At 31.3% G+C, this 26890-nt stretch overlaps 4 protein-coding genes across 6 annotated transcripts; 2 read left to right on the plus strand and 2 right to left on the minus strand.

Annotated features, from left to right (window-relative positions):
• Nucleotides 1–759: 759 nt before the first annotated feature.
• LOC116767470 (tyrosine decarboxylase) lies at nt 760–7865 on the plus strand. The gene is made up of 10 exons (XM_032657797.2): nt 760–1168; nt 3112–3163; nt 4091–4161; nt 4249–4485; nt 5122–5661; nt 5731–5920; nt 6030–6094; nt 6163–6359; nt 6778–6858; nt 7687–7865. The coding sequence occupies exons 1-10, from the start codon at nt 854–856 to the stop codon at nt 7787–7789; spliced, it is 1851 nt and encodes a 616-aa protein (XP_032513688.1). The 5' UTR covers nt 760–853; the 3' UTR covers nt 7790–7865.
• A 751-nt stretch (nt 7866–8616) lies between these two features.
• LOC116767712 (methylosome protein WDR77-like) lies at nt 8617–10497 on the minus strand. Its single transcript, XM_032658167.2, has 6 exons — nt 10169–10497; nt 9877–10046; nt 9524–9697; nt 9245–9410; nt 8964–9135; nt 8617–8854 (listed from the first exon to the last, which is right to left on the minus strand). Exons 1-6 carry the CDS (start codon nt 10278–10280, stop codon nt 8653–8655), a joined length of 996 nt encoding a protein of 331 aa, XP_032514058.2. The 5' UTR covers nt 10281–10497; the 3' UTR covers nt 8617–8652.
• A 718-nt stretch (nt 10498–11215) lies between these two features.
• LOC116767325 (probable cytosolic iron-sulfur protein assembly protein Ciao1) lies at nt 11216–14739 on the plus strand. 2 transcript variants are annotated; one of them, XM_032657591.2, is made up of 6 exons: nt 11216–11376; nt 12986–13201; nt 13433–13564; nt 13632–13808; nt 14261–14457; nt 14533–14739. In XM_032657591.2, exons 2-6 carry the CDS (start codon nt 12996–12998, stop codon nt 14715–14717), a joined length of 897 nt encoding a protein of 298 aa, XP_032513482.2. In that variant the 5' UTR covers nt 11216–11376; nt 12986–12995; the 3' UTR covers nt 14718–14739. The 2 variants fall into 2 exon arrangements, with proteins under 2 accessions (XP_032513482.2, XP_032513481.1); XM_032657590.2 differs by lacking the exons at nt 12986–13201; nt 13433–13564; nt 13632–13808; nt 14261–14457; nt 14533–14739 and adding exons at nt 11585–11880; nt 11964–12151; nt 12231–12896 and having other exon boundaries at nt 11217–11376.
• LOC116767324 (uncharacterized) lies at nt 14730–25462 on the minus strand. Of its 2 annotated transcripts, none has more exons than XM_032657589.2 (6): nt 25293–25462; nt 18210–18368; nt 16837–18142; nt 16075–16672; nt 15136–15995; nt 14730–14985 (listed from the first exon to the last, which is right to left on the minus strand). In XM_032657589.2, exons 1-6 carry the CDS (start codon nt 25347–25349, stop codon nt 14894–14896), a joined length of 3072 nt encoding a protein of 1023 aa, XP_032513480.2. In that variant the 5' UTR covers nt 25350–25462; the 3' UTR covers nt 14730–14893. The 2 variants fall into 2 exon arrangements, with proteins under 2 accessions (XP_032513480.2, XP_032513479.2); XM_032657588.2 differs by having other exon boundaries at nt 15058–15995.
• Between the last annotated feature and the right edge of the window lie 1428 nt (nt 25463–26890).

Genomic DNA, 26890 nt, shown 5'->3' on the forward strand with positions numbered 1-26890 from the left:
ATTTAAAACAGATAATAAAAGCAAATGGTTGTCTCAGAGTCAAAAAGAATGAATATTCATTTTTCAAACTTTGGAGACAAAATGATCTTTTAATGGCGAACCTCTAAAATATTTATTCATTATTTAACATTTTGTATTGTTTTATTTAAAGAAATACGGTTCTTTTGTTAATATTTTAAAATTATCGTTTGAATTGTGTTTATTATCGAAAAAGGTATTTCTATTGAAAGATAAAATATATAATAAAACAATTTATTAATTCATGTAAAGTATAAGTAAATAAATTGATACGATAAAGATATAATATTCCACACAATTATGATTAAATTGTCAAAAATTTCGGTCCAAAAAAAATTTTGATTACAAAGAAAGTGCATACGTATTATTATAGGCCGCCCTTTCAGCTGACTCAATGAAGTGGCTTCAAGGGCGGATTGGCTAGGAACAAGCAAAATCAAACTCTAATGTAACATATTCTAGATTCTTTTATTTGATTCCTATGTATGAACCAAATAAAGATTCGGACTGTATGCCTAATATGAAGACTAAGACATTTAGCTTATACATTGAATTATATGATTTATAAAAATAGTCGTAAGGCTAAAGGAGTATTAATTTAAGATTATAAATAAGGACAGGCTTTTACTACTGTAAATAAAAGAATAATAAAAAAAAATTAAATCGAAACGCAGTGTGTCCTCATCCTAAGCAACATGGCGCTTAACATACGGCCATCCCCGCGCCGCCCGCCTCTCCAGTATAGAAGTGCTGGCGTGGTGGTCGAGTCAGCCAGCGAACGCCGAGTAGTTGACATCTACTGCTCCACCGTAGAACTTGTATCGCCAATACAACCATGGACGTCGAAGAGTTCCGTGTTCGGGGTAAAGAAATGGTTGACTACATCTGTACCTATATGACGACCCTGTCGAAGCGGAGGGTGACTCCATCGGTTGAGCCCGGTTACCTCCGCACGGAACTGCCGACGGAGGCTCCTTTCCTTCCTGAAAATTGGAATGATGTGATGGAAGATGTGGAAAATAAGATTATGCCGGGCGTCACACATTGGCAGCATCCTCGGTTTCATGCATATTTCCCATCGGGCAATGGCTACCCCTCAATACTTGGTGACATGCTCTCCGCGGGCATCGGCTGTATCGGATTTTCATGGGTGAACTATTTATTTTTAATCTGTACCAATTTTATAAATTTAACCCCGTTTAGTCGCTTTATTGCTTAGTCTGGTTGTTCTCGCTTAATGAATTAGCAAATGTACAACTAGATATTTCCCCAGTAATTAAAGTTTTACTTTTTTCATGAAAAAAGTCTCGTAGAAATAATCTTCAATAAACATTTTTTTAAAGGTAGGTATCGTTATCTTTACATCTTCTTTAAACAAAATTCTTAACTTTGTTTGTAATTGTTTATTGAAATTTGTTTGTAATTGTTTCTGTACACACGCCAAATTTTTATATCTTCTCCATGTAATTTAGGAATCGGTTTGGAAAGCATCTCTGATCATGACTTAATCAGGGCAACTTAACTAAACTTGAACTACAAGAAACGCATTTTATTATTTAAAGAATTTAAGTGCTTAATCGCTATATTATTTCTTTGTTTATTATTAGGTACTGAGTCGTAAAAATATTTGTTTCCAAAAGAAAACCTTTCTTGAAAAGATATCATTTGAATGCATTTTTCAAACGTTATTATCTCAAATAAACTTTTAACATGTAAGTTGACAATTGATAATAAAATTTAAAAATTTTAAACTACTATATACATACATGATACACGTTAAATGTAAAATGATAATTAAAACAGAACCTGCTGCGCAATGATTTCGATTTTTTTAATTTATATCAAAATAATGTTAAATTCGTCACTTTACTCAGATAAATAAGATTGACCGAGTGCCAAACGTTTTGGAGTGAAGATTAATATAATATTAATTAAATTCATTACTTACTTTAATGTATGAATTTTTAATATAAGAAGATGGTATGGATATCGTTTCGAAAGGAAGCACTATTTATTCTAAATACGATACCTACACTTACATTTCGACTTTGAAATTATTTAAGGATGCAAGCCAATCAGGGCGTATTATGAAAAAATAAAATCTTGCATTTTTGAATTAGCATGAGATTCGAGAATAAGAATGTTTAAGAGAATTGTGTTTAGAAACAAAATTACATCTTCTATCTTATACGTTAAATAATGATCCATTTAGGCGTGTGAAGCCGTTGTCAAAACCTATTAAAATAATCAATGTTATCGATTAAAAATTGTTTATTGAACAAAGGCCAAACATTTTATGGCATAACGCATGCTACTTACATTTGAAAAGTAAAGTGATTAAACGAAACAATAATATCAGTAGCATTGATAAAAAAACTCAATTAAAACTTAGAATAGAATTAGTGTCACTATTCAAACAAGTTGGTTATACTTAACCTTTTTACACAAAAATACTGAACTTTCAAATGTGGCAACTAGTGATTGTGCCATAGAAGATATTAATCAGATTTATATATCTTTTAATGGATATGACTCGAACCAGTTACCTTTGCCATAAAAAAACAGATATTAATGACGTTATTCCGCTAGAAATGTGTATGATTAAAAGGATCATTTTTTTATAGAAGTTAAAAAAATCACAAAGGACGATTTGTGTAAAAACTGAAATATACCTGATGAATAACTTGAAAGTAAACGATTTACAAAATATGTTGTTTAACATTATTCAAGTTACGGGCTTTTGTTGAAATTTTCCTACTTGTTAAAGTAAATAATTAAAACAGATAATAAAGATCTAATGTTTTCAGGATTTCAGCCTAAGAAAACGCATTTCATTCTCTCGTTGCTAACAAAAAAAGTTCTTAATAAAAATTTCAATTTCTGATTTTCAGCTACGGTTGCTTGGTGGTAGAAGTAATAACTATATCATTATCTTATTTTTATTTATTTCAACAACTCTTAAATTTTGTGATTTCATAAAAAAAACGAAACGACCGATAAAATTCTGTCACTTAATTTTCAGTAGCATTATGTTTTAATATTTAGGTCATTCCGCTATTTATTAACATTTACATAGCAACTTATTTGTTCTAGGCTGCGAGTCCAGCTTGCACGGAATTAGAAATTATTATGTTGGATTGGATGGGTGAGTCGGGTGACAATTTAATTTAGACACTATATTACGGTAAAGCTAGGTAATATGTCTTATGTATCTGCTTAGGTATGAAAAAGGTGGTAGTCTTACCTACTACATTTCATAATAGATAAAACTACAAAATATTTAGTAGTTTCTTTGTAAAAAATATCGCTGCTGTTTCTTTACAGCCATAATCACATTCGAGTTTATAAAATAAATGTATTTTTTTTACTATAATCTTGAGTAAATTTCTATGACATAATTATTAATTATCTCTAATTGTAATGACAATTCTGTTCTTTCAAATATTTTAAAAGTTTAGATTTTAAGTACATAAGAAATGGAAATTGTAATATTTGTTTTTTATAATTAAGGGTATTCTTAATATAGGATACAGGGTATTTTAGAAAAATAGAAACGAAGTCATAAAATAGTCTCTAAAAATCCTACTTTGATATTTATTTATTTAATATTTACCAGTAAAATATTTAAATTATAACTCTTAGAAAGAATTAATCAATCCTCTAATCCTTTAATCAATATTTAAAATGTAGATGTCTTTTAAAATATCTCTTTCATGCATAATTCAAGAACTACAATTTATATACGAAACCAGTAAATATTTTGATACGATAAGTTCATATTACATATTTGCTAAAAACCTTTTCCGAAAGAGAGATTTATTATGTTCAAAGTGTTATTTGCTTGAAACTTGTCATAAGTTAAGAAATAAACAAGTAATTCCAAATACGTATATGGTTAGAAAAGTGAAAAATTCAACTACATATTTTAAACAAATAACATTATCGGTTGTACATTCAATATGTATTTAATATAATGTTATTAATCAGTATGTTGTTTTACCTTTAAATTGTTTACTTAAAATTCAAGAGAAAACTGTTTTTACGTTGTCATACATTGATTGAATTACTTTAGGAAAAGCTATAGGGTTGCCTCCCGCTTTTCTGCAACTTGAGGAAGGAAGCAAGGGCGGTGGCGTTATTCAGGTAAGGCACCTCTAATTAATATTGTGAACAGGTGATCCAAACTCATTTTAATGCTCATCATTATTAATTATTGCATTTATATCTTAGGGATCAGCCAGCGAGTGTGTACTTGTGTGCATGTTAGCCGCAAGAGCTGCAGGGATCAAGCGATTGAAGCATCAATTCCCGACCGTCGATGAGGGGCTGTTACTTTCAAAGTTAATTGCTTATTGTTCCAAAGAAGCACACTCTTGTGTTGAGAAAGCTGCTATGATAAGTTTCGTTAAACTGCGTATTCTACAGCCGGACGAACACGGTTCACTTAGAGGGGATACATTAAAAGAAGTGAGTAGTAATGTATATATGTATATATGTAATCCAGATAATATTCGTTTAAAAAAAAAAAACAAAAAAAAGGCAAATAAAATATCACTCTTAAAATTAGGGAAAAAAAATGATACTTTAGTTTATATTTAATTGCAAAAAAATGAAATGACATACTAATAAAAAGACAAGAACGAAAAATGATAGTAGTTTTGTGCAAATTTATTTATGTATATAATAAAGAGATAGATACGAGGTGTTCGTTTACATGATACAAGCATGTCATTTTAACTTGAAACTGAATTATAAAAAAAGAAAATGCTAATTAATAATAATTTAAAAGTAAGGTTGGATTAACGAAGTAGGTCACGATGAGGTTCATATAAATCGCGTTATATTGAGATGCTATGCCGCCGTCGGCGTTTAATGAATCGGCAGTGGATTCCGGAGATACTGGAGAGAGCAAGACTGGAGAGGCAATACCGCATTGTATACCACTTTCCATGCTTCGAATAATGAAAACTCGGCATTCACTTCTATTATAAAAAGTACTTTAATAAAAACGTTTTAAATTTCACTAAAACTGAAAACCACAGGCTTCATATACCTTTTAGGCAACTAGGTAATATCTAATCAATGTTTTTATACCTCAAACAGGCAATGGAAGAAGATGAAGAAGCGGGACTAGTCCCATTTTTCGTTTCAGCAACGCTAGGGACAACAGGGACGTGTGCATTTGATAATTTGTCCGAAATTGGACCGGTAGTTCGGAAATTTCCTAGCGTTTGGCTGCATGTAGACGCTGCGTATGCTGGCAGCTCATTTATCTGCCCTGAACATAAATATCACCTGGCAGGAATTGAATATGCTGACTCATTTAATACTAATTCAAATAAAATGATGCTCACCAACTTTGATTGTTCTTTGATGTGGGTCACAAACCGATATCTATTGACATCTGCTTTAGTCGTCGATCCGTTGTATTTACAACATTGTTATGACGGTACCGCAATCGATTACCGCCACTGGGGAATACCGCTCAGTCGTCGCTTCAGATCACTGAAGTTGTGGTTCATGTTGAGGAGTTATGGAATCAGTGGCCTGCAGAAATATATACGACGACATTGCGAACTCGCTAAGTATTTCGAACAACTTGTTAAAAAGGACAAGAGATTCGAAGTATGCAACCAAGTTAAGGTAGATAATACGTGTTTAAGATATCTTTAAAAATGTATCTAAATATAAATAGCTATGATTGGTTTTCAGTTGGGATTAGTATGCTTTCGATTGGTAGGGAGTCGCGACGAAAATGAGGAACAAGTTGATGAGTTGAATAAGAAACTGCTTACTAACATCAATGCTTCTGGAAAGCTCCACATGGTGCCCACTTCTTTTCGTGATCGATACGTGATTCGTTTCTGTGTTGTGCACCAACACGCTAGCCGTGAAGATATTGGTAAATTAATTTACATAAGCATTTCTTTTTTTTTATAACATAGGTATATATATCTCTTAAGAAAAGTGTAAAATTAATATAAAACTTCGTAAATTCTATATCATTGTAGAATATGCTTGGGATACCATAACTGACTTCGCAGAAGAATTATACGAAGGTCCCGATAAGGAAAGGGTAAGCGCCTAGCCATTGAAATACCAGTTCCTCATGAATTATAGATTTAAAAAAATCCAAATTTTTAGGATTTGAATGAGGAAAGGGCACGTAAGCATCTGCAAGCTCTCGCTCATAAGCGTTCATTCTTCGTGCGCATGGTGAGCGACCCGAAGATCTACAATCCTGCCATTAACAAGACCCCGCCGCCAATCCCAACTAGCCCCACTACCCCACCAGCACCCGCCGCCCCCGATACACCATCGGAAACCGATCCGATGACACCGTAAGCCCTAAATATTTAGACACCACACAGCCATACTAATTTATTCATTTTACTGAATGATAACGTTATTTCTAACACATATTTCTAATTATATGTGAAATTAAGCTAGATAACGATAATAACTATTCATTTTCAGAAAGTTTCTTCACTTTCATTAAAAAATTCTTATTCCAAGTACCAGAAATAAATCATCATTAAGATTTCAGCTAAATGAGTCTTATAATGGAGTCGCTTTAGGCTAGACACTTTTCTTTTTTATAAATTCTATAGAATGAAAGGAATTAATTTCAAACAGAAAAGCTGCTACTAGTTGTTTTTGGTTTTAACTTCAGTTCTATTGTATAAAGTTTGAAGAAATTTAAGTATTTCGATATTTGCATAGGTACACATATTAACTATATATTTCATTGTTCAACAGGAAACAATCGTCGTGGATAAGTTGGCCACTTGCTTTCTTCTTCCAAAGCGTTGACCATGATTCTAATGATTTGCCTTTGAGGTAAGAAAATAAAGTTTTTTTTTAACATTAGACATGGACCTTTTACCTTAACAACTGACAACCTGGACCGTTTAATTTAGATAAAAATAGTGGTCATATAACAAAAATACAGTTGTGGTTGATCGTGGAGTGTCAAATTGATGAGTGGTGATGAGTTTACAGAGTCTTTAAGAAAAGGCTCATGTACCTAAACAGGTCTATCAAAACACTAGCGTGGTTGGTACAGCAAAATAAATGTGCGAAATTTTGATTATGAAAGTAAATCTAAAGTATCGGTTTTTTTTTTAATTGATGTGACACGGTTATAGATCCATAGGGCAAATACAAAAATTTCTCTCTACCTGGATAGAATGGTTACATTGACTGCATGACAAATAATATTATAGACTTAGAAAAAGAAGTAAAAAAAATGTGTGCACATCATGTATAATGTGACTAATAGGATCGAAATAACCCACGAATGGTAACTCTTAGGAAAAAATCAAAAGGACCATTTTTTTAGACAATTTTAAGATCTACAACTTTTTTTTGGATAAAACTTACCGTTCTCGAAAAAAAAATTAAATAACCTCAAATTTCGACCTTTGACCCCGAATAACTTGAAGCACACAGGATCAATGGGGTCTTTCAAAATTTAATATGTAAGAGTAAAACTCACTTTCCACCGATATTTGGGTATCAGGGAATTTTTAAAAGTCTTATTTGGCCGGACTAACCTTTTCAATGAAGTATTTGAATATCAATATTAATAACACTTGGTATGTATTACGTAGGCATAGCTACATATGTAAAAATAACTATATTAAAACTTATTTCTAATCCTACTAGGTTCCGGCATTTAGATACGATGGTACGTCTAAAGAGCCCACAGATACGCAGAGGTTCATCGCCAGGCGTGTCCCCCGAGCGTCGGCCCTCCCCTGCAAACTGACCGCGCTTTATCACTACCCTCGCTTCTGATTATATATTTAAACAATAAACATGAATACATACTCATTTGGGCATTATTTTGTGTTATTTATTTCAAATATCCTTACTGAAAAATCATTCCAAAAGAAGACATTTTAGGAATATTTTATAATAAAATCACATACCTAAGATACGACGCCAAGCATCCACGGAAAATCAACGTAGAATAGGTAATGTGTCAGCTGCCTTTAATGTGATGAATATGTCAGAAGCCTGATTACATTTTTATTCCAATCTAATTCTTCTACACCACATAGCTCTATAGTTATAAGGTTGTTACAATTATATACATATAACAGAGATGCCCAGGAGTAACTTCTCGATAACAATTTCAATGAACCCTTAAAATCTCCAAAACTAATTTGTTTAATTGTTGCTATCAGTTGGTGTTATCGTTATTTGAAGTAAATAATGTTTTAATTTCATTGAGATTCAATACCATTTTAATCGATTGTCGCACATATGTACGGTACGTCAGTTGCATAGTATCTTGTAATAAACACACTAAGTTAGTTTATTAGTTAATTGTAATATTACGTAGGACAAAAAAAGAATAGTCAACCAACATGTATTAAGCGAAAGTTGAAAATAAAAAAAAAAATAAACAAAATGTCATAGTAATAGAGGGAAGACTATCTATAATCACAAGTATCAATTTACTTAAATATATGTACTTCTATTTTCAAATTAGTTGCAAATAAAACAACAATCAATCAATTTATTATATAACAGCGAAAACAAGTTTATGCCCTAATTTTGTTTATGGAAATCAGTATAATAAAACGAAAATTATGATTTTTATTTTTTATTCATTTTATGCTTAGATCATGTTACATTGTGCGTCTTGATTTCTCCATCCCAGCCAACTGTGTGTAAGAGACTTCTGTCATCTACATCCCAAGCCATTCCCCTGACAAAATTACTATGTAAATTTCTGTTATTATAAATCAGATTTAATTTAAGATCGTCCGTGATGTTGAAGACCGATACAATTTTGTTATCACAACACACAGAAACTCGATTACATCTGGAAAGAGATGAAATAATTGAAAGCTAGAATTTAATAATATTGATATTGATTAAGTAAATTTTATATATATTAATATAAGATGTTGAAATTAATAAAGATGTCTTACGCTGGCTGTATATTAATTTTATGTATGGCTGCAGGAAACTCGGCGAGTTTTATTTTGTTCTCAGGATTTCTTACATCAATCAAACTTAAAACTCCAGATTCATCACCAAAAAGGATGTGCTCTTCGTCATACCATTGCAAGCAGCGAATGCCACAATCATTTTTTAAAAGATCTAAAAAAATACATTTTCACAGTGAAAAGTTTAATTTTTTTATCATAAACATTACAGTGTTTCAATTGGAGGAATAACTTTAAATAAAATATATTTATAAATTAATTACCTAATACAGGTTTGGAAACATTTTCATCCCAGAGCGTTATATAATAGTCTAAGGAACCTGTAGCAAAGCTTGTAAGTGAAGACGGGCGTGTTGAAAGACCATAAATTGGCCTATTGTGTGCTGCTATATAATTTCTCATGCAAATCAGATCAATAATATCCCAAACCTGAAATATACCATGGTTGAGTTTTTATCATCAACTAATTTGTATTACTATTGCTTATTAAAAATGTATGTTTATAATGAATGACCCATAATAATAAAAAACTTATGAACTACCTTCACATTGCCATCTGCTCCAACAGTAACATATTCTTTGCCAGGGCTAAGACAGTCCACTGCCATTACACCACCATCGTGTTCTGCCACAGATAGTTCTTCACTCCATTGCTTCCAAGCATCATCTTTGTTATTCCATATACTCACCGCTCCACTGTCTTCACATAATAAAATCTAAAAAAATGCTTTTGTTTAATATCTTTTGATTACTATAGTATAAGTATTTATATTTAAAACTATAAAATTACTATGTATTTTGCACCAAAATCTCTTATACTCATAAACATACATATTTAATGTTATTAATAATTACATAACAGGTCAATAAAATCAAAACATTTAAAATAAAATACCTTATTGGAACTCTCAATAAAGCACCCATCAGCAGTGCCGCTGGTGAGGTAAATACATTTTTTCGTTCCACTACCAACATTTTTACCCTGTTTAGCCTTGTCAAAAATGTTTGCTCCACCATTCCAGTACCTTCCGGTTAGTTCTGAACATCCAACCAATAGTGTCCCATCTGTAAAAAAACAAATGAAGTGTAAAATTAGAGTTACTTATTTATTATAATCAGTTGAAAATTCCGTTTTCTTTTTAAGTAATTTTAAATGAAAATTAACAAGATGGTTTCCAATAAATTACCATTGTGTATACGGATGTAGTCTAAAAATGACTGCGTGCTTGTTCCAGTCGTATCAGTTCGATAAACTTCAGCATTTAAATGTGGTGGTACTATTTTATTACTGTTATCCATTGCATTAACACTAAATATTGTGTGTTGTTTGAGGTTACCGCGGTTCAAAGGTTTGAAAATAAACGAATAACTTAATAACTATTTGAGCATTGGGATGTATAAAATTTGGCGCTTAAACGTTTTTGGTAGCTCGGTATATTAAAATTTACTTTATTAGGTACATATATTTAACAGTACCTATAAACTGTAAATACTTAGTGCTGCAAAGAATATAAATTATAATTTATAAAACATTAAATACAAAGTAGACAGTGCAGATTACAATATGTAAAAAAATCCTCGTTAACGTTCTGAATTCTGATGTCAACTTGACTAATTAAGTCTATGATTCTGCTTTTGAAGAAGTACCTACTTATTATTAACGAAGAAAACAATGTAAGTTCGTAAGGGAAAAATTTAAAATTTAAAAAAAAATCAAACTTTTTAACACAAGACTTTTTTTTAAATCAAATACATATTTAGGTACTTATTGACTATTGTCTTTTATGTTTCTCCGTGTAGTTATTGAATTTGTTTACTTTTATATTGTTTATTGTTTTTTTTTGTAAATAATATAATGTAATGATAATTAGATCTAAGATTTTCGCGAGTTTTATTCATTTAAATGAAACTAGTATTATTCGAGGTGAACTCTTCTGCCCGTGATCACGGTTGCTGCAAAGTAACCGAAACGTCGGGATTATGTAGTTTTTAAATAATAAAATCCGCGTAGTATATCCGAATAATACTAATTTCATTTAAATAATATAATGATGCTGATTATTTTTTTATAATAAAAATGAAAATATTTCTAATTACTTGCAATATACTTAACAACAATAATAAAAAAAAATTAAAGAAAATTTTGCAGTTTTAAATAAAATATGTTACTTTAAAAAAAAAGTTTTTATAACATTAATTAATAATTTATATAAACCTAATCTTGTAACATAACTAAAGATGTGATCAACGTTACATATGACAGGTGATCCGTGATATGTGACTAGAGACGGGAACATTGAACATTAATTATTGAAACATTTTCGATTGAAGTTTATAAGTACTTCGTCATTCTACAAAAAGCTGTGGAAGAAAGACGAGAAACAGATTTAATAATGTAAGTAATAAAATTTGGTTTCCCACAAACAAATACGATAAATTTGTAAATTAGGCTATATCCTAGAAAACTTGCAAAGACCGGACAGGACTCTTTTCATTATAGAAATAAATAATTTACTCCATATTATTTCAACCACAAATAATTGTTTTTATTGATATGGTATACTTTTATATGGACGTGTTTAGATTTTAAGTTATAATTTTAGTAAAGGACTTCAATAACAATAAAACATGGCAAAGTTGGAATTAGTGCAAAATTTAATTGGCCATAAAGGTATTGTTTGGAATGTATCGTGGCATCCTCTTGGTAACATGTTTTCGTCTTGTGGAGAAGATAAAATTATTAAACTATGGAGTAAAGAAGGAGATAAATGGGTTACAAAAACTGTGTTGGTGGATGGCCACCAACGCACCATAAGAGAAGTTGCCTGGTCTCCATGTGGAAATTTTTTAGCCTCGGCAAGTTTTGATGGAACAACAGCAATTTGGGACAAAAAGAGTGGTGTGTATTCAAAAGAGATGGTTGTGTTATGTGTAAATGTCAAGATAAGATTAATAAGATCTAAATTATTCACCTGTTATTAGGTCAATTTGAATGCAATGCGACCCTTGAGGGACATGAGAATGAGGTTAAGAGTGTTTCTTGGTCTCCATCTGGAAATTTACTAGCTACTTGTGGAAGAGATAAATCGGTTTGGGTTTGGGAAGTGGCTGGTGATGATGAATATGTCTGTGAGGCAGTGCTGAACTCACATAACCAGGATGTTAAAAAAGTTTGTACAAACAACACTACCTTCAGAAATCATATGTTTTGAGAAATACTTGTATTTACAATGTTCTTATTTATTATAGGTTGTATGGCATCCAACCTCAGACATTCTGGCTTCTTCCTCTTATGATAATACTGTGAAAATATACAAAGAAGATCAGTTAGACAGTGATTGGACCTGTATAGCAACCTTGCAATCACATGATTCCACAGTTTGGAGTTTGGCTTTCGATAAAACTGGCAAAAGATTAGCCACATGCAGTGATGATAAGACTGTGAAAATCTGGCAAAGTTATGGTCCTGACAACCAAGAGGGTGTTATAGTTGATGGTGAAGATGCAACATGGAAGTGTGTGTGCACATTATCAGGTTACCACACGAGATGCATATATGACATATCTTGGTGTCATACAACTGGATTACTTGTTACTGCATGCGGCGATGACATTTTGAGAATATTCAAAGAAGCAGAAGATTCTGATCCGAACGCACCATCTTTTGATCTTATTTGCACAAAACTTAATGCCCACTCTCAAGATGTTAATTGTGTGCAGTGGAATCCTTCCGGCAATGGTGAACTGTTGTCATGCAGTGACGATGGTGAAATAAGAATATGGAAGTTTATCATGGAATAGATAGATAGATATAAGATAGTTATTCATTTTACTTGTTAATAGGACTTCAATAATATTGATGATATTTTGTACATAATGTTGATTATTTTATGTGTAATAAATGGTTTACTACAATTCTGCGTGTACTATCATTTCGGTACTGATTCTACAGGCAAATTATAAAAATTGTACTATCTCAAAAATTCGCTTCTCTGTCTTTACAGTTACTCTCTAATGATCATTTCAATAATTGGAAGACAATTTGTATCAAAAACCAGTTTTTTGAGAAAAATTACTACAGTAACACCCAAGATGTCAAGCGGTGAAGAAACTGGCCTAAAGCTTAGTGTAGTATTAACTGCCTTAGAGAAGTTTGCTCCATTAAAGCTTTCAGAGAATTGGGACAATACTGGTTTATTAGTGGAACCATATTCACCTAGGTATGTATTTATCATAACGGATGTTAATTGGTAACAATTGCCATACCAATACATTAAAAAAGGCCTATAATATACATACAAAGGTGAATTATATATAAAAGTACTATTTGTAAAAGTTTCAAATAATTAGACTTATTATGAAAATAAATGTATACTATATATTTTAATATCACAATAATACTTTATTATCCTTTTGTGTATGTGTCATATAAGGTCTACTTATCTTTGCAGGAATATTACAAAAATTTTATTAACAAATGATTTAACAGAAGACGTTGCACTTGAAGCTAAGGAGCAAAACTGTGAAATGATTATATCATACCATCCACCAATTTTTGCACCTATAAAATCGGTTGTTCAAAAGTTAGTATAAGAACTTGCTTTTTGACTGTAATATAAAACCGCTTTTAATATGTGGATATTTTTGTAGGTCGTGGAAGGAACGTATAGTATCATTGTTGCTTGAGAATAGAATTGCATTATTTTCTCCCCATACAAGCTGGGATTCTGTGAATAGAGGTGTAAACGATTGGTTGGCGAATGCATTTCCTTTTACCGAATCAGTCCCTATTATACCTGGTGAAGATCCGGATACTGGCGCGGGACGGTAAAAATATGTCTGATTGTTAAGAAGAAACATAAACTTTAATTATTTACAGTTATCAAAAGCACATATAATACTTTACATAAGCGACTAAATCGTGTTGAATCAAAAAGTAAAAACCTTTTGAAATCATTGATGGAGTCTAACAGATAATATATATTTATTCGTATCTGCGGATCTTGACATTAAATATTTGTTATCTGGCATATCCATATAAATATGATAAGGTCTGCTCTTTTAGGCAACGCCTCCAAACTACTGGATAGATATCATTAAAATTCTCCAAGTTTTATTCTGAAACCCTTGCCTTTTATCTAAACAACCAGTTTTACAAAAATTGCGTGTTCAGTGTTCTTGCTCATTCTAAAATTTTGTTAATTTATCTAACAACACTGACGCAGGTATCAACTATTCACAACGAGATGTAATCACTAATTTTGTAAATATTTTTTAAGTGCTCTTAAAATTAATAAAGGATTAAAGTTGTCCGAAGCTATAACAAGAGTGAAAGATGTGACTGGATTGAAATATGTTCGTTTAGCACTCGGAAAAGGAAAAACGCTATCTGACAATATAACGACAGTTGCTCTATGCGCGGGCTCGGGAGGTTCAGTGCTGAAAAAAGTGGAGCACGCAGATTTATTCCTGACAGGTATATAAAATCATTTTGTATGTAACAAAAAATAATAATATAATTGTTTTGGATGATGTAAAATTTTTATTCCAGGTGAAATGCTCCATCATGATGTTCTCGACGCTGCCCAAAGGGGAATATCTGTAATACTAACAAACCACTCGGATTCAGAGAGAGGTTTTCTCAAAATATTCTCTGAGTACCTTAAAAGCGATTTGGACAACCAAGTTGATGTCGTAGTGAGCCAGTGCGATAAAGATCCATTGACAACTGTATAATAAATAAAACTGTTTTTTGTTATGGAATATTTTAATTGTATTAATTGCGACAGCAGTGTTAGACGGCACATTGTATATCACACCCAATACAAGTTCAGTTGTGAGATCATTATCTTACTTACTATTAATACATATATAAAACGACTCGTGGGCACAACACTTAAAACACAAATAGATTACAGCAGTTGGCAAGATCTTTGATCATGCGTCGACTTCCATTTTTTTCTGTATGCCTTGTCTTGTATCCAGTGAGGGTCGGGTAGGTTTACTGAAATATTTTCGGGTTTAACGTTTCTATAGCTTTTAGTATGAGTATTATAACATGCACACGATTACTTACGCAGGGCTATTTTGTTTAAACCTTTAGTCGGTTCGTAATCTTTACTTTCTACAGGGATAATTTTTCTTTTATACGTACCGGGACCAGTTTTAATTTTGCAAACAGATGATACTGTTCCATTTTTATCATCGTAATTTATAACGTATTTGCTACGATGAGGCTTTATTGATTTATCGATTTTTACGTTACTCGATTTGTTTTGATTCGATTGTAACGATTGTTGAGAATTTAATGTGTCACGATGAGATTTTGACGTTGTTTTCTTGCCGTTTGAAGTGTTGTCGCCTAGAATTTGTTTATGGACCGTGGTAATTTTTGGAATTTTTATCGTATCCCTTTTAGAGTAATCGTTTTCAGATTTCTTTTCAATTCTTGACAAGCTACCGTTTCCTGCGGAATTATTGGTTGTACTGCGGAAATTATTTTTATTTAAAGAGCCGTTTTTGATTGATTTATAGTTTAGGTCGACTTTTCTTGGTGAAGCTTTATTTTCCATAGATAAAGAATGCCTGACAGAATCTTTCGGAGGGTTTTCTGGCGTACATAGTTTCTCAGTCCGCTTTTGTGCACGTTTCTTTACCAATGGAGTTTGCTGATCTCGTTTATCTTCGTATTTTTCTTTATTCTCTTTGTAATGGTTTTCTCTGTTTTTGTCAATAGGCTCAGTCGATTTTATTGAATATATGCGTTCTCTCTCATCTTTTCTGGAGTTAGCAGACTCTCGTTTCTCACTTGTACTTTTCTGCTTGGCGTTTAAATCCTGTGATGTTTTCTTTACTCTTTCGGGGGGATGTTTTTTTGTATCCACATTAATGTATGTCGGTGACTCCGGTTTTTTAATTTCTTTTCGTGACGTTTTTCTCTCTAACTTAAGATTTCCGTATTCTTTGGTGGTATTTTTCGCCTCTTTCTCTCTCTTCAAAGAATGGTTATCTTTTCTGTGAACATACAAAATAAAGTAAAAATAAAAAATGAATTCTTAATTTAGAAAAAAGGTTCGAAAATATTTTTACATACATTAGGAAAGAAGAATTGTCTGAAGTAGTTTTCCTCGTAATCTTTTGCATAACAACGTTCTCTTTATTGACCGTGCTTCTATTTTTATCTCGAGGTGGATGTATGCTCTCTTTTGGATTATTAAGAATATTTTGGTTTATTTTGGACGACCCCTCTAAATCTGTTTCTTGTTCTGTAATTGATTGTAATACTCTATGCTCTGTAATTTTTCCATTCACATCACTGTATTTCGTCCTTGGTTTGGGAGTGGGAGTGGCTTGTTTTTTAAGATCATAACTAGTAGAAATATTCTGATAATCGTGCCCGTCGTCAGACTCTGCTTCGCTATTGCAAACACTGTTTGATATTTTTTGAACTAATTTTACAGAGTGGAGTATTTCTTCTTGCAAATTATCTTGGTTATGGTCAAAGGTATTATTTAGGTCATTAGAAATCCCAAAGTAAGCTAATTCACTGCCACGAAGTTCTCTTATCTGACTCCTGCTCGGCGTTGGTGATATAGACGATGGTTTTGAACTTATTTTCGAATTATATTGAATTGATGACTCGATAGAACGTGTAGAAAATTTTTGATTTGAGCTGCCTCGTAGTAGTGGATCTAAAAATGAAACATAACAATATGTTAAGCATTATAATAAGTAACAATTTTTAATATTTCTGTGTAAAAAAGACTTGCAAGAAAAGTAATTCGATGTCCAATGTTTTAAATATTCTAATTATTGTTTAAAATATGTGTTTTATATGTTAAATATACAATACTACCTTTGTTTGGTGTCCTGAATGGTTTATTTATATGAGGGCTCAAATCCAGATCGCTTGTAGCGCTGGATGTTGTGTCATTACTGTATCGCCTTTCAGACTGCAACTGTCTATTTATCAATGAAACTGCACTTAGCACGGTGCCAGATTTCTCAAATTCGTCAGTCTTCTGATTATTTGAAGTCCCAAATGCCATGTTCTCACCCAAAAGATATGGTTTGGGCTTCGGAATTTTGTTTTTGAGAATACCTTTTGTAGCTGCTGTATTCTCGTCATTATCGCCTAAGCTATGATTCGAAACGCCATAGTTGGTATCAATTTCAGAAATTTCAGGTTTAATGCCAAATAGTGTTATCGGTCTGTCACTCTTTTCATTTAATGGTACGAAAGCACTTTTCCTTCTTCTAAAATCGTTAGACGGTGGCGGTTTTTCGTCGGTTGCAATAATATTAACGGTACCTGTATCTGCTGTGAAATGTAACTCTGTCTTGCAAAACTCAACTTTTTTAGTTTTACGGTCATTTTCATCGCTTGATTTAGATTGATTTTCATACTGCTCCGAGTATGTTACGTCTACAGGCAGAGTTATTGTCACTTTTCCTGTAGATTGAAGTGTTATATTACTATCATCATGAATGTGAACACATTTTGGTGGCGACATTTTGATTTCTTTGTACGTATTCCGTCTATTTTTCGAAAGCCAGTCTTTAAAGTCTTGTTTTATTTCTGATGTATGTTCCAAATGTTCATTGTTTTTGGGGACCGTCGAATTGTTAGAATCATTAAATAATTCTGTTGACTTGCAAATTCCACTGTCAGTAGATGAATCTATACTTAAGTTGATAACGTCATTGATCTTTTTCATTGGTGACGTGTCCTCGAAGCTGTAACTTTTCCTTCTGTTATTCCATTCATCACTGGCATTTAATAAAGAAGTATATTTAAGCGTGCTCAATGTTGTAGGTGCATCAAGTAAAGGGGAAATCCTCGTATTCCCATTGATTCCCTTAACGTCATGTTTTCCATTAAAGCTTCTTCGGAAAGTACTTCTACTACTAGATCTTGAATCGAGATCAATTATACTCGCGTTATCTGCCGATGAAGATTCTTCGCTAGGCATCCGAATAGAACTTGCCCCGGTGGATCTTCTCCACTTTGAAGGTTCAGATATTTCAAAGTCATCTGGCTCTGTTACTTTATAATTTTCCGTTTCGCTGTCGGGTGATGAATATAGTGGTGTTGAAGATATTTCCAGAGGTTTTGTTGGCAGTGACGGTGTTTCTAAGAAATTATAACCCGATGATAGGACCTGTAGATTATGAGGTTATTAGCGGATTGCTTTATCAACAACATGTTGTAAAGAATGGAAGCATTACTTGTCTGGAAGAGTGCATCAAGTAGGAGGCGGTGGGTGCTCCAGGACCGGATGACGAGTGGTAGGCGGCGCGCATGACTCGCACGCTAGCCCCAGGAGCACTAGCGTTCAATACTTCCATGGCTCGGGCTACACGTTTTGTCACACCACCTTCGATAACCTACAATTACTTCTTAATTATTTATTCCATCTCAGTATAAAAATTGACTTCAAAACAATACTTTGATAAAAATGTCTCTCTCAGCGGAATACAAAAAAATAAAACTCTTTAAGTAAAATCTTTTTATCTAAAAATTGTTGAAATAAAATAACTATCTAAATTTAACTATTCCTTCGAGTAAAGTGATATTGAAAGCCGCAAGTAATTTGATCTTGTATCTAAATATGATCGGTTTGCACAACGCATATGCAATTCGTCCAACCTACATTTCACTTAGGTTTACCTTATGGGATCAAACGCCCTTTTGACATCCAATATTCACATCTTTTAATAAATTTATTTACACTCAGAAATAATGGGAATGTTTTTTTTATCTATAACAAACAGCCTACACGATTTGGTTGTGTCACTTGATGACACTATTACTGACAAATAATAAATTTATTAGGACGAAAACTGAAATTTAACAAGGTACCACGCAAAACGCTAAAATTTCAGACAAATACGGACGACGTTTACTTATTATGACAGAAAATGCAGCATAAATATCTCAGAAAAGTAAAAATACCTAATATATTGTCGTGGGTTTTTTCATTACTTAAACATAGCTAGACTTGTGGGCGGCAATCGTAAGCCAGAATAAGCCAGTCCTGTAGGTATAAATACTATATATCAAGAAACTATCGAATGAATTATAATTTATCATGAGATAAAAAGATAATTTAGAGAGTTAAAGCTACCGCATCAAAAGTGTTAAGATATAGTATCGTAACTCAGAATATCAACAAAAGTTTATGTTATAACACAAGTCTGTCTGTATTGTCATATTTACCACACACTTTCATTGTGGTGATTGTGGCCTTCATTTGTAACAAGTATCAACATTGCATTTTATTGTTGCAATTGATGAATTCGAACGCAAAGCAGAATGGCAGAAATTCGTTCAAACATAGTGATATACTGTGTTTAGGAGTGATTCTTATAATGTATAATATAACTATAACATATTAAGTCGAAATAATGGATTTTAAATAGAGTAATTCATGTATAAAAAATATCACCGCAATGATTAAATGATATTTTAGATTCAGAGATCGTGTTAATTGCACTAAACATCAAGTCTGTTACCGGTTTTGCTAATGGATCAAGGTAATGTAGATATCGGTGAAATAATGACGTCACTAGTATGCACACTGAAACTTAAACTAAGGTCGACATCAACCCACAGACTTCCCGTAAGAATGCATATTTCTCATTGCAAAACCATAACGGTCACAGTAATTGCGTTTATTAACAACTGTAAATTTAAAATCAACTAGCTTTAACGGATGTGAAAAGTGCCGATGATCGCTCGATAGATGGTCGTTGACTCTAGTGAGTTAACGATTTTAGCATAATTAAGTGACTGTTATAAAGAGAACCGCGGGAAACACCGATTCTGTACCAGAATAAAATATATGATATTATGAGAACATGACTTTTGTAATTTATAGATCATGTTTGATCTGTTTTATATCCATAACCATTTAGGAAAATTTATGCATGTCAAGAGAGATGGATTAGATCACTATAAAATGTTGCCACACCTACGTATACCTTCTGGTGACAAATTTGTTTAAATTTTGTAGGTAGATGTTAGTAACAAAGCTTTTAACTATCTATAACTTTATCATAATTTATTACTATTTTATGGCAGTGCCAATTCATATATATTTTAATGACATACAAGGCTCAAAATATTTAAATAGATTTTTGTATTGTATATACATAAATAAAATACTACAAATAAATATAACTAAAACTATAAACATCAACAGCTATTGTTGTTGTATAAAATAAAAAAATAAAATTTATAACGAAACCTCGAAGTGGCCTTTGCACAGGATTTCCGGGATATTGCACACACGAAAATGACATGCGCTTAATCAGCAAAACCTTCAAGCAAAGTTTGTATATGCATGTTTGTATATTAAACTTATAATAAAAACGTGTTAAGTTCATTGTATGACGTTTTAAATTATAATGCTAAATACTGAGGTACAACGTGCTGAGAATGCATACAAAAACATAATTTGATTACTGATGACGTGTCCGGAATTCGTTAACTATAAATAAATTATAGGTTTTAACTCAAACAAATATCAGATAAAACACAAAAAAATAAACAGACATACTCGATAATGTGCTCACCTTTTGCATTTTCAATTATATATCAAAAGAATATATATATACATACATTTATATATTTTAATGCCTAAAAGATTATTGAAATTTTAAAAGAAACAAAATAAAATTTACTTATAAGTTACAGGAAAAAATGCCATGTGTAGAGTATTACTCTCATTTTTGATAATATTTATTCTATTCTAACGATAAATGTGTATGTAGAATAAGCTCATATTAATTTTTAATAGGAAAATTATTATTAAGCATCGAAGTAACATTCTTTTTTACGACAACTTTTTAGGTTTAAGACGAGACTCATAACGGCTCATGATGGCCTGAAGCTCATTAATTCTAATTGTCCCTATTATCACTTCAAAAATTATTATAACAAGTTTAGAGAATGAAGAGAGAGACTTTACTCTAACTTTTCACAGGATACTGTAAGAAAGCAAGCCATTAAGAAATGCATGAATAAAGTAGAGTCGTGATACCAGACCATATTTTACGTACAATTCCTTGTTAAGCTCTAACATAGAACAGTTGCAAATGTCGTTCTAAATGAAATTAGTAGCGATACGTGCTTATATGTAGTACGTATGTTATTAGCCTTAACATGACTCAAACTATGTCTTGTCACTGCTCAAGTCTTGTAAAAAAGTCATTCAAATAAGGCTCTCGGGCTCCTTTGCAGGTATAAGTTATTTTTATTAGTAATGTTACTTTTAAACTTACTACTTAGGCACAGATTTCTGAGAAAAATATCATTTATAGATATCATCTCCATAGACTCTACGATACAACACTTCGAAGACGACACGTTCATGAAGTCATTTATACCTATTATTATTTCGCGTTTTCATAAAACCACCTATTTATTATTAATACTCTCTATAAGCATTAAATAAGTAGACCGAATAAATTAAGTAAAAATATTAACATAAACAGGGTTTAAACATAAAACATTTCCTATATTCGGAACTAAGGCAAGTGACTATATATAACGTTTTTTATATGTAAATATCTTAACCTTCATGAGTTCATATCGATATTTGCGTTCGATACTACAATGGACATCACTAAGTGTAATAAACAACGTGGGATAAATTAATATTTATAAAACATTTACTCACGCTTATTATTATAACAATGTTATATTAAAATAAAACCGACATCATACATAGCAAAAAATTCAGGCGATTTAGTTATAGTTCCAATTTTAAAAGTTAAAAATAGAATGTCAGTTTAGATTTTGCATATAGGTAGGTACCAATAACACGTATGGCATTTTCCGTTTAGTATGCTTAACTCAAGTTTGATTCGTCACATCAATACAAAGTATTTCCCGTGTCTCATTTAATAACCTACGTTAATGCTTATAAGGATATGGTTTACACTATTAATCAAAGTTCATACAGAATACACTGAAAACTTTTTATATATTAAGCTGTTTCCAATAAAAAACTTAGCACGAAATATGCATTATTAAAAAAATTAACTCAGAACAAGAAACTTTGTTCATCATATTGAATGATTTGAGAATATAATAATATTTTTACAAACAATAACAATTATTAAAACATTTCAAGATTTGTTAGTAGATATAATATTATGTGATGTGCATTGATCGATGCATTTTTGCTCAACAGACAACATCTTGTTTGCATAATATAAAGTCCTAAATGGTAAAATTATTTATATATTTATTATTATTTCTTTTTTATTATTTGTAATCTGATTGCGCCAAAGACCCAAGGCCCTGTTATATTTAAGTATTACATTTCTGAGTAATGTACTATCAAGTTACTGAACTTAGTTGGAGTTAGGGAAATACAAAACAGAAGTCGTAATATCCAATCATAAAGAATGACATCTTCCAATTCCCAAAATTAAATTTTCTAAAAGGCTTTTATAGAATACATTAAACACAAACTATTTTATTTTTGTAAGAAACAAGAATTATTAAGTCAGCAAATTATGATACACCAAATTATAAGGTAGGCTAACAAAATAAGTATATAGAAGAGGGAATTAAAGTGTCTGATACTAACATATCTTTAACAATGTAATAAGCTTACATATGTATATCGTCAAAAAAATTACATTTTTCACAGAAGACCGCGTGGAGAAAGCCCAGACAGTAGCTCCAGGAAGTGAATTCTAAACAAACCAATCATTTTCTAATGTTTAAGAAAAGAGTTAAGTTGTCACCTTCCTCGCGTACGAAACTTTCTCTCGTACAAATAATTTCTCAAAACGATTCCTTGTATTTTGTGCTTTTTAGTATTAACGCACCCTATGTTGTTTATTGACATGTATAAATAATAACGGGGTAATATAATTGAAATAACTGATTGATTGTCAGCTACTTGACGTCGCTTTCCTCGGATTCATGCTATATGCTTAATAAAAAAAAATCTTTTTTCTATACTGTTTCTATTTCAGTAATCGTTTTAACTAAACTTGTATTGCTATATTTTTAGCATGAAATTATCGTGCGTGAAAATTAAAGTGATTTTATTTTTGTTTTATAAAGAAAACCTTTAGAATTACAGCTGAAGCTGACTACAATATATTAATACTAATTAATATACCTACTTAATATTAAGCAGTAAGACTTCTTTGCTTTCGCTATAGGTTTATGGCAATCACGTAATGTATTAATTGCCTAGAGGACATAAAACATCTAACTTCCAAAATCTGTTACATTTAATGATAATTGTCTCTGTCTAATTCTCTAATAGAATTTTCGTAAATAGATAATCATTATGTTGAATCAAGGTAGGTATAACTCAACTTACAGGAGAGTGTTTATTTTGAGACTGTATTTAACAAGTGTACTATATTTTCTTAAACTTCTGTAAATATCACGTAGGCACTGCAGCATTGCAATTCTTCTTTGAATAACCATTTTAGAATCTCATACACTTATTACATAGAAACGATGAACATTTCTTAAATCTGATACTATAAATGTCTGCGCCTGGGTTTGTGTGTACCAATGTTATACAAATCATGAAAAAAAATCAAATATATGGATGAATTTATGTGTTTAAAACCTGTTCTAAAAATTTCTTATATGGAGGACTTCTATACTTAACCTTAAATAAGTGAGTGAGCACGAGGGTATTATTTATTTATGATACAATGTGTCTTGTATAATTTAAACAGCAAAGGTTCCGACAGTCTACGTGAATAAAAAGTCTGATTAATTTTCAATCCTCTTTGTAGTTAATGGTCAAACAAACCATGCATTATTATTGTTCGTGTATTCTACCGGTTTCTGAAAAATTCACGACGGAATTTAAATGTATTTTCTTTTATTCGACATCTTATTTTTCTAGGAAGTTTTTAAATATTATCTCAGTATTTAATCTCAGTATTTAAATTCCTACATACTTACCTAGAAATAGATGCATATTTTATTTTGAAGTTTAATTTTTATAAATCTCGGTATTTTTAAGTCTGATAAACAATCCTAATTCTAAATATATTTATCGTTACAAAAAATTGAATTATTTTCATCTAATATTACAATGCATATTAAGGATCTAATGCTTTGACTTTCTAAATTCGTTTATGACTATGTGTTTTGTAAGAACTATAACAGAATTACATCAGTCGTCAGTTGGAACAATCTACAATTTCGTATGAAACTAAATTCATTAAGTATTCAAATTTTTTGCTTATCCATTTCGTTTAACCATGACGTAGTCCTTGTACACCCACAGTAGAAAATAAATAACTATGGAATATACTTAAATAAATCAAATTATATGTTATGTATAGTAGAATTATAAAATAATGATATTGTAAAATTGTTAAAAATGTTTTAATAAAAAGCTAAAAGCTCTACACAATGGAATGATTTACGTCTAATGTTAAAACAGTCACATAAAAAAATGGTTAATAGGTTTTTACCTATTTATGAATAAGACGTACAACACATTTTGTATTACAAGTTTTTAATTGTAGTGAACATCTTAGTTACCATTGATATATAATATATTAGTATTTTATACTCATAGTGCCGCGATCTGACATGAGGTGAGCAAGATTTAACATGAATAAACAACATCAACATTTATTAAAAAAATATTATATACAGTATACGTACTCTATGACTTTTTGTTTCAAAAATAGAATAAACGTCGAATAGTACTTACACAAAAAGATTATTTTATTCTTTTAGTGAAATAATAACATTAAAATTTTATTCAAGTACTAAGACGCTACGCAATGTTTTGGTTGTTGTGGTACAGTAATACAGTAATAAAATCAATGAGTTAGTAGAATTATTATAATTATGAAAAAGACCTTTAAAACATTTATGTATCCACTTTTTTATTGAAACAAAGGTTAAAACTTAAAAGCAATACCCACATACTGGGAACTTAAAAGTACCATAGCGTATGATTCATTTTTGTTCGACAAATAACTTGCTCTGGCTGAGCCGCGTCGACTTTTTACTCTATATAAGGAAATGACAAGTTTATAATTTTGGCAATGACCGCTCACAAACCCAAATGCCATAATCTCTGTCATATGAATAAGATTGAATGGAGTAGAGATTTTTGGAAAGATCTATGAACTCTGATTCAGGGGTAACTATTTAATATTATTGGAGAATATGAAAACAATAATGAACCAACTTTATATACTTCTGTAGCTTTAGGTTATTTATGCTAATGTAAGTTTGATATACATATTTGTTTCATATAAACAGTGTTATGATAATATATTACTTTAAGTCCTCGTTACCTTCCCATATTCCGCTGTACCAGCCCACTCTCGACGCCATTGACCGGCCACTTCCATGTTTCTCTGTTTACTCGATCGCTGCAGCTACACTCGTTATATTGACTCGCGCACTTCATAAACGCCTTCACGACCGCGTTCGCTCTCAGCGCTGGCGCAAAGCCTACTGCCGATACAATCCGTCGCTTATTCTACGCAACTTTAAATAACAAAATAACTTTATTTCGTTTTGCAAAAATACTGTAGGCACTGATTTCGATGTCAACGCCCACTCTAGGTTTTAAGCAGCACAGGCACAGGTCACTACCTACGCTCTTGGTGTTGCAACGAGTCTTATAACAGATCTCAGATATGTAAATACAATCGAATCCTTTAAATAATAATATTCAGTACAAAAGCTTGTTCAAAAAAAAAAAAATCTTAGTTACAAGTGAAGTGTTCAGTTTTCCCAATATAAACCTTTTTGATGAAATTCGCTCTTATAAACTGTTGGATGAATCACATCTTTAAAATTGGTTTTTTCACATATGATTTATAAATAACAGGAAATTTTGTGGTTTCTTTAAATTGCAAATAAGACATGAACATAAATTTAACCTTGATCTTCAAATCAATGATTAAATATTTACTTTCTCATTTAATATTTTAAGTGATTATTTAAGGTAACTATCATTGAAATATCTATGACAAAAGTTATAAATTCTGTTAGATGACAAAGGTTGTAAATTTAGAAATTTAATAATTTTAATATGTATTAACATATAAACACATTATTAATCTCTATTTCCTTAGATACTTCAGAACTGGATTAAAATATTAATGGACACTTCTGAAAGTGATAGATATTTCATTATTATTATTGTCTTCAGTGATGTTTTTAAACACATATGTATTTTACACTACCACTTATTTCATATTGCACTCGCTGTGCCTAGACTTTATCTGTAAGATTTTTTTGGGTTATTATAGTAACATAAATGAATAATCTGTAAACTTAGTTACTCTTTTTTACATCAATTTTCTTCCAATAAAAGTAATTTTAATATTACTCTAACAATTTTTTGAGATTAGCCGAAACAAACAGGCACTACAATTTTATTTATTGGTTTATACTATTTATAATGTAAAATAGTAAATTAAAAGATTTGCCATAAGGTTTTATTTAATTTAATTTATTTAACGCACTTAAATATAAATCTAGCAATAAACTGTTGGGTTTTCTCAATTGTAAAATATTAATTAAATAATCGTCTTTGTCTTTATTTCTGGTATTTTTGGCTCGATAAAAAATAGCTACGAGTGGTTCTTCTTTTTGATTACTCATACAAAAATTGTAAAAAAGTTTTTGTTCACATCTAAAATTTTTACTAAGACCATCTTTAAAATTTCTATAGAATAGTTGCTGACCGTAGCTACATAAACTCTCCATTTCCACCCATTCTTCACTAGATAGTCCAAATAATAAACCAATGGTTTTCCCTTTCACAACACAAGTTGTTTGTCCAGAAATATCTGCAATTTTGAGTATTGCGGCAGATGTAACTTCATTTGGCTTATAACAGTTTATTTTCACCGATTCTAAATAATAGTTACTTATCAAT

This window comes from Danaus plexippus, assembly GCF_018135715.1.
Source record: "Danaus plexippus chromosome 9 unlocalized genomic scaffold, MEX_DaPlex mxdp_26, whole genome shotgun sequence".
NCBI lineage: Eukaryota > Metazoa > Arthropoda > Insecta > Lepidoptera > Nymphalidae > Danaus > Danaus plexippus.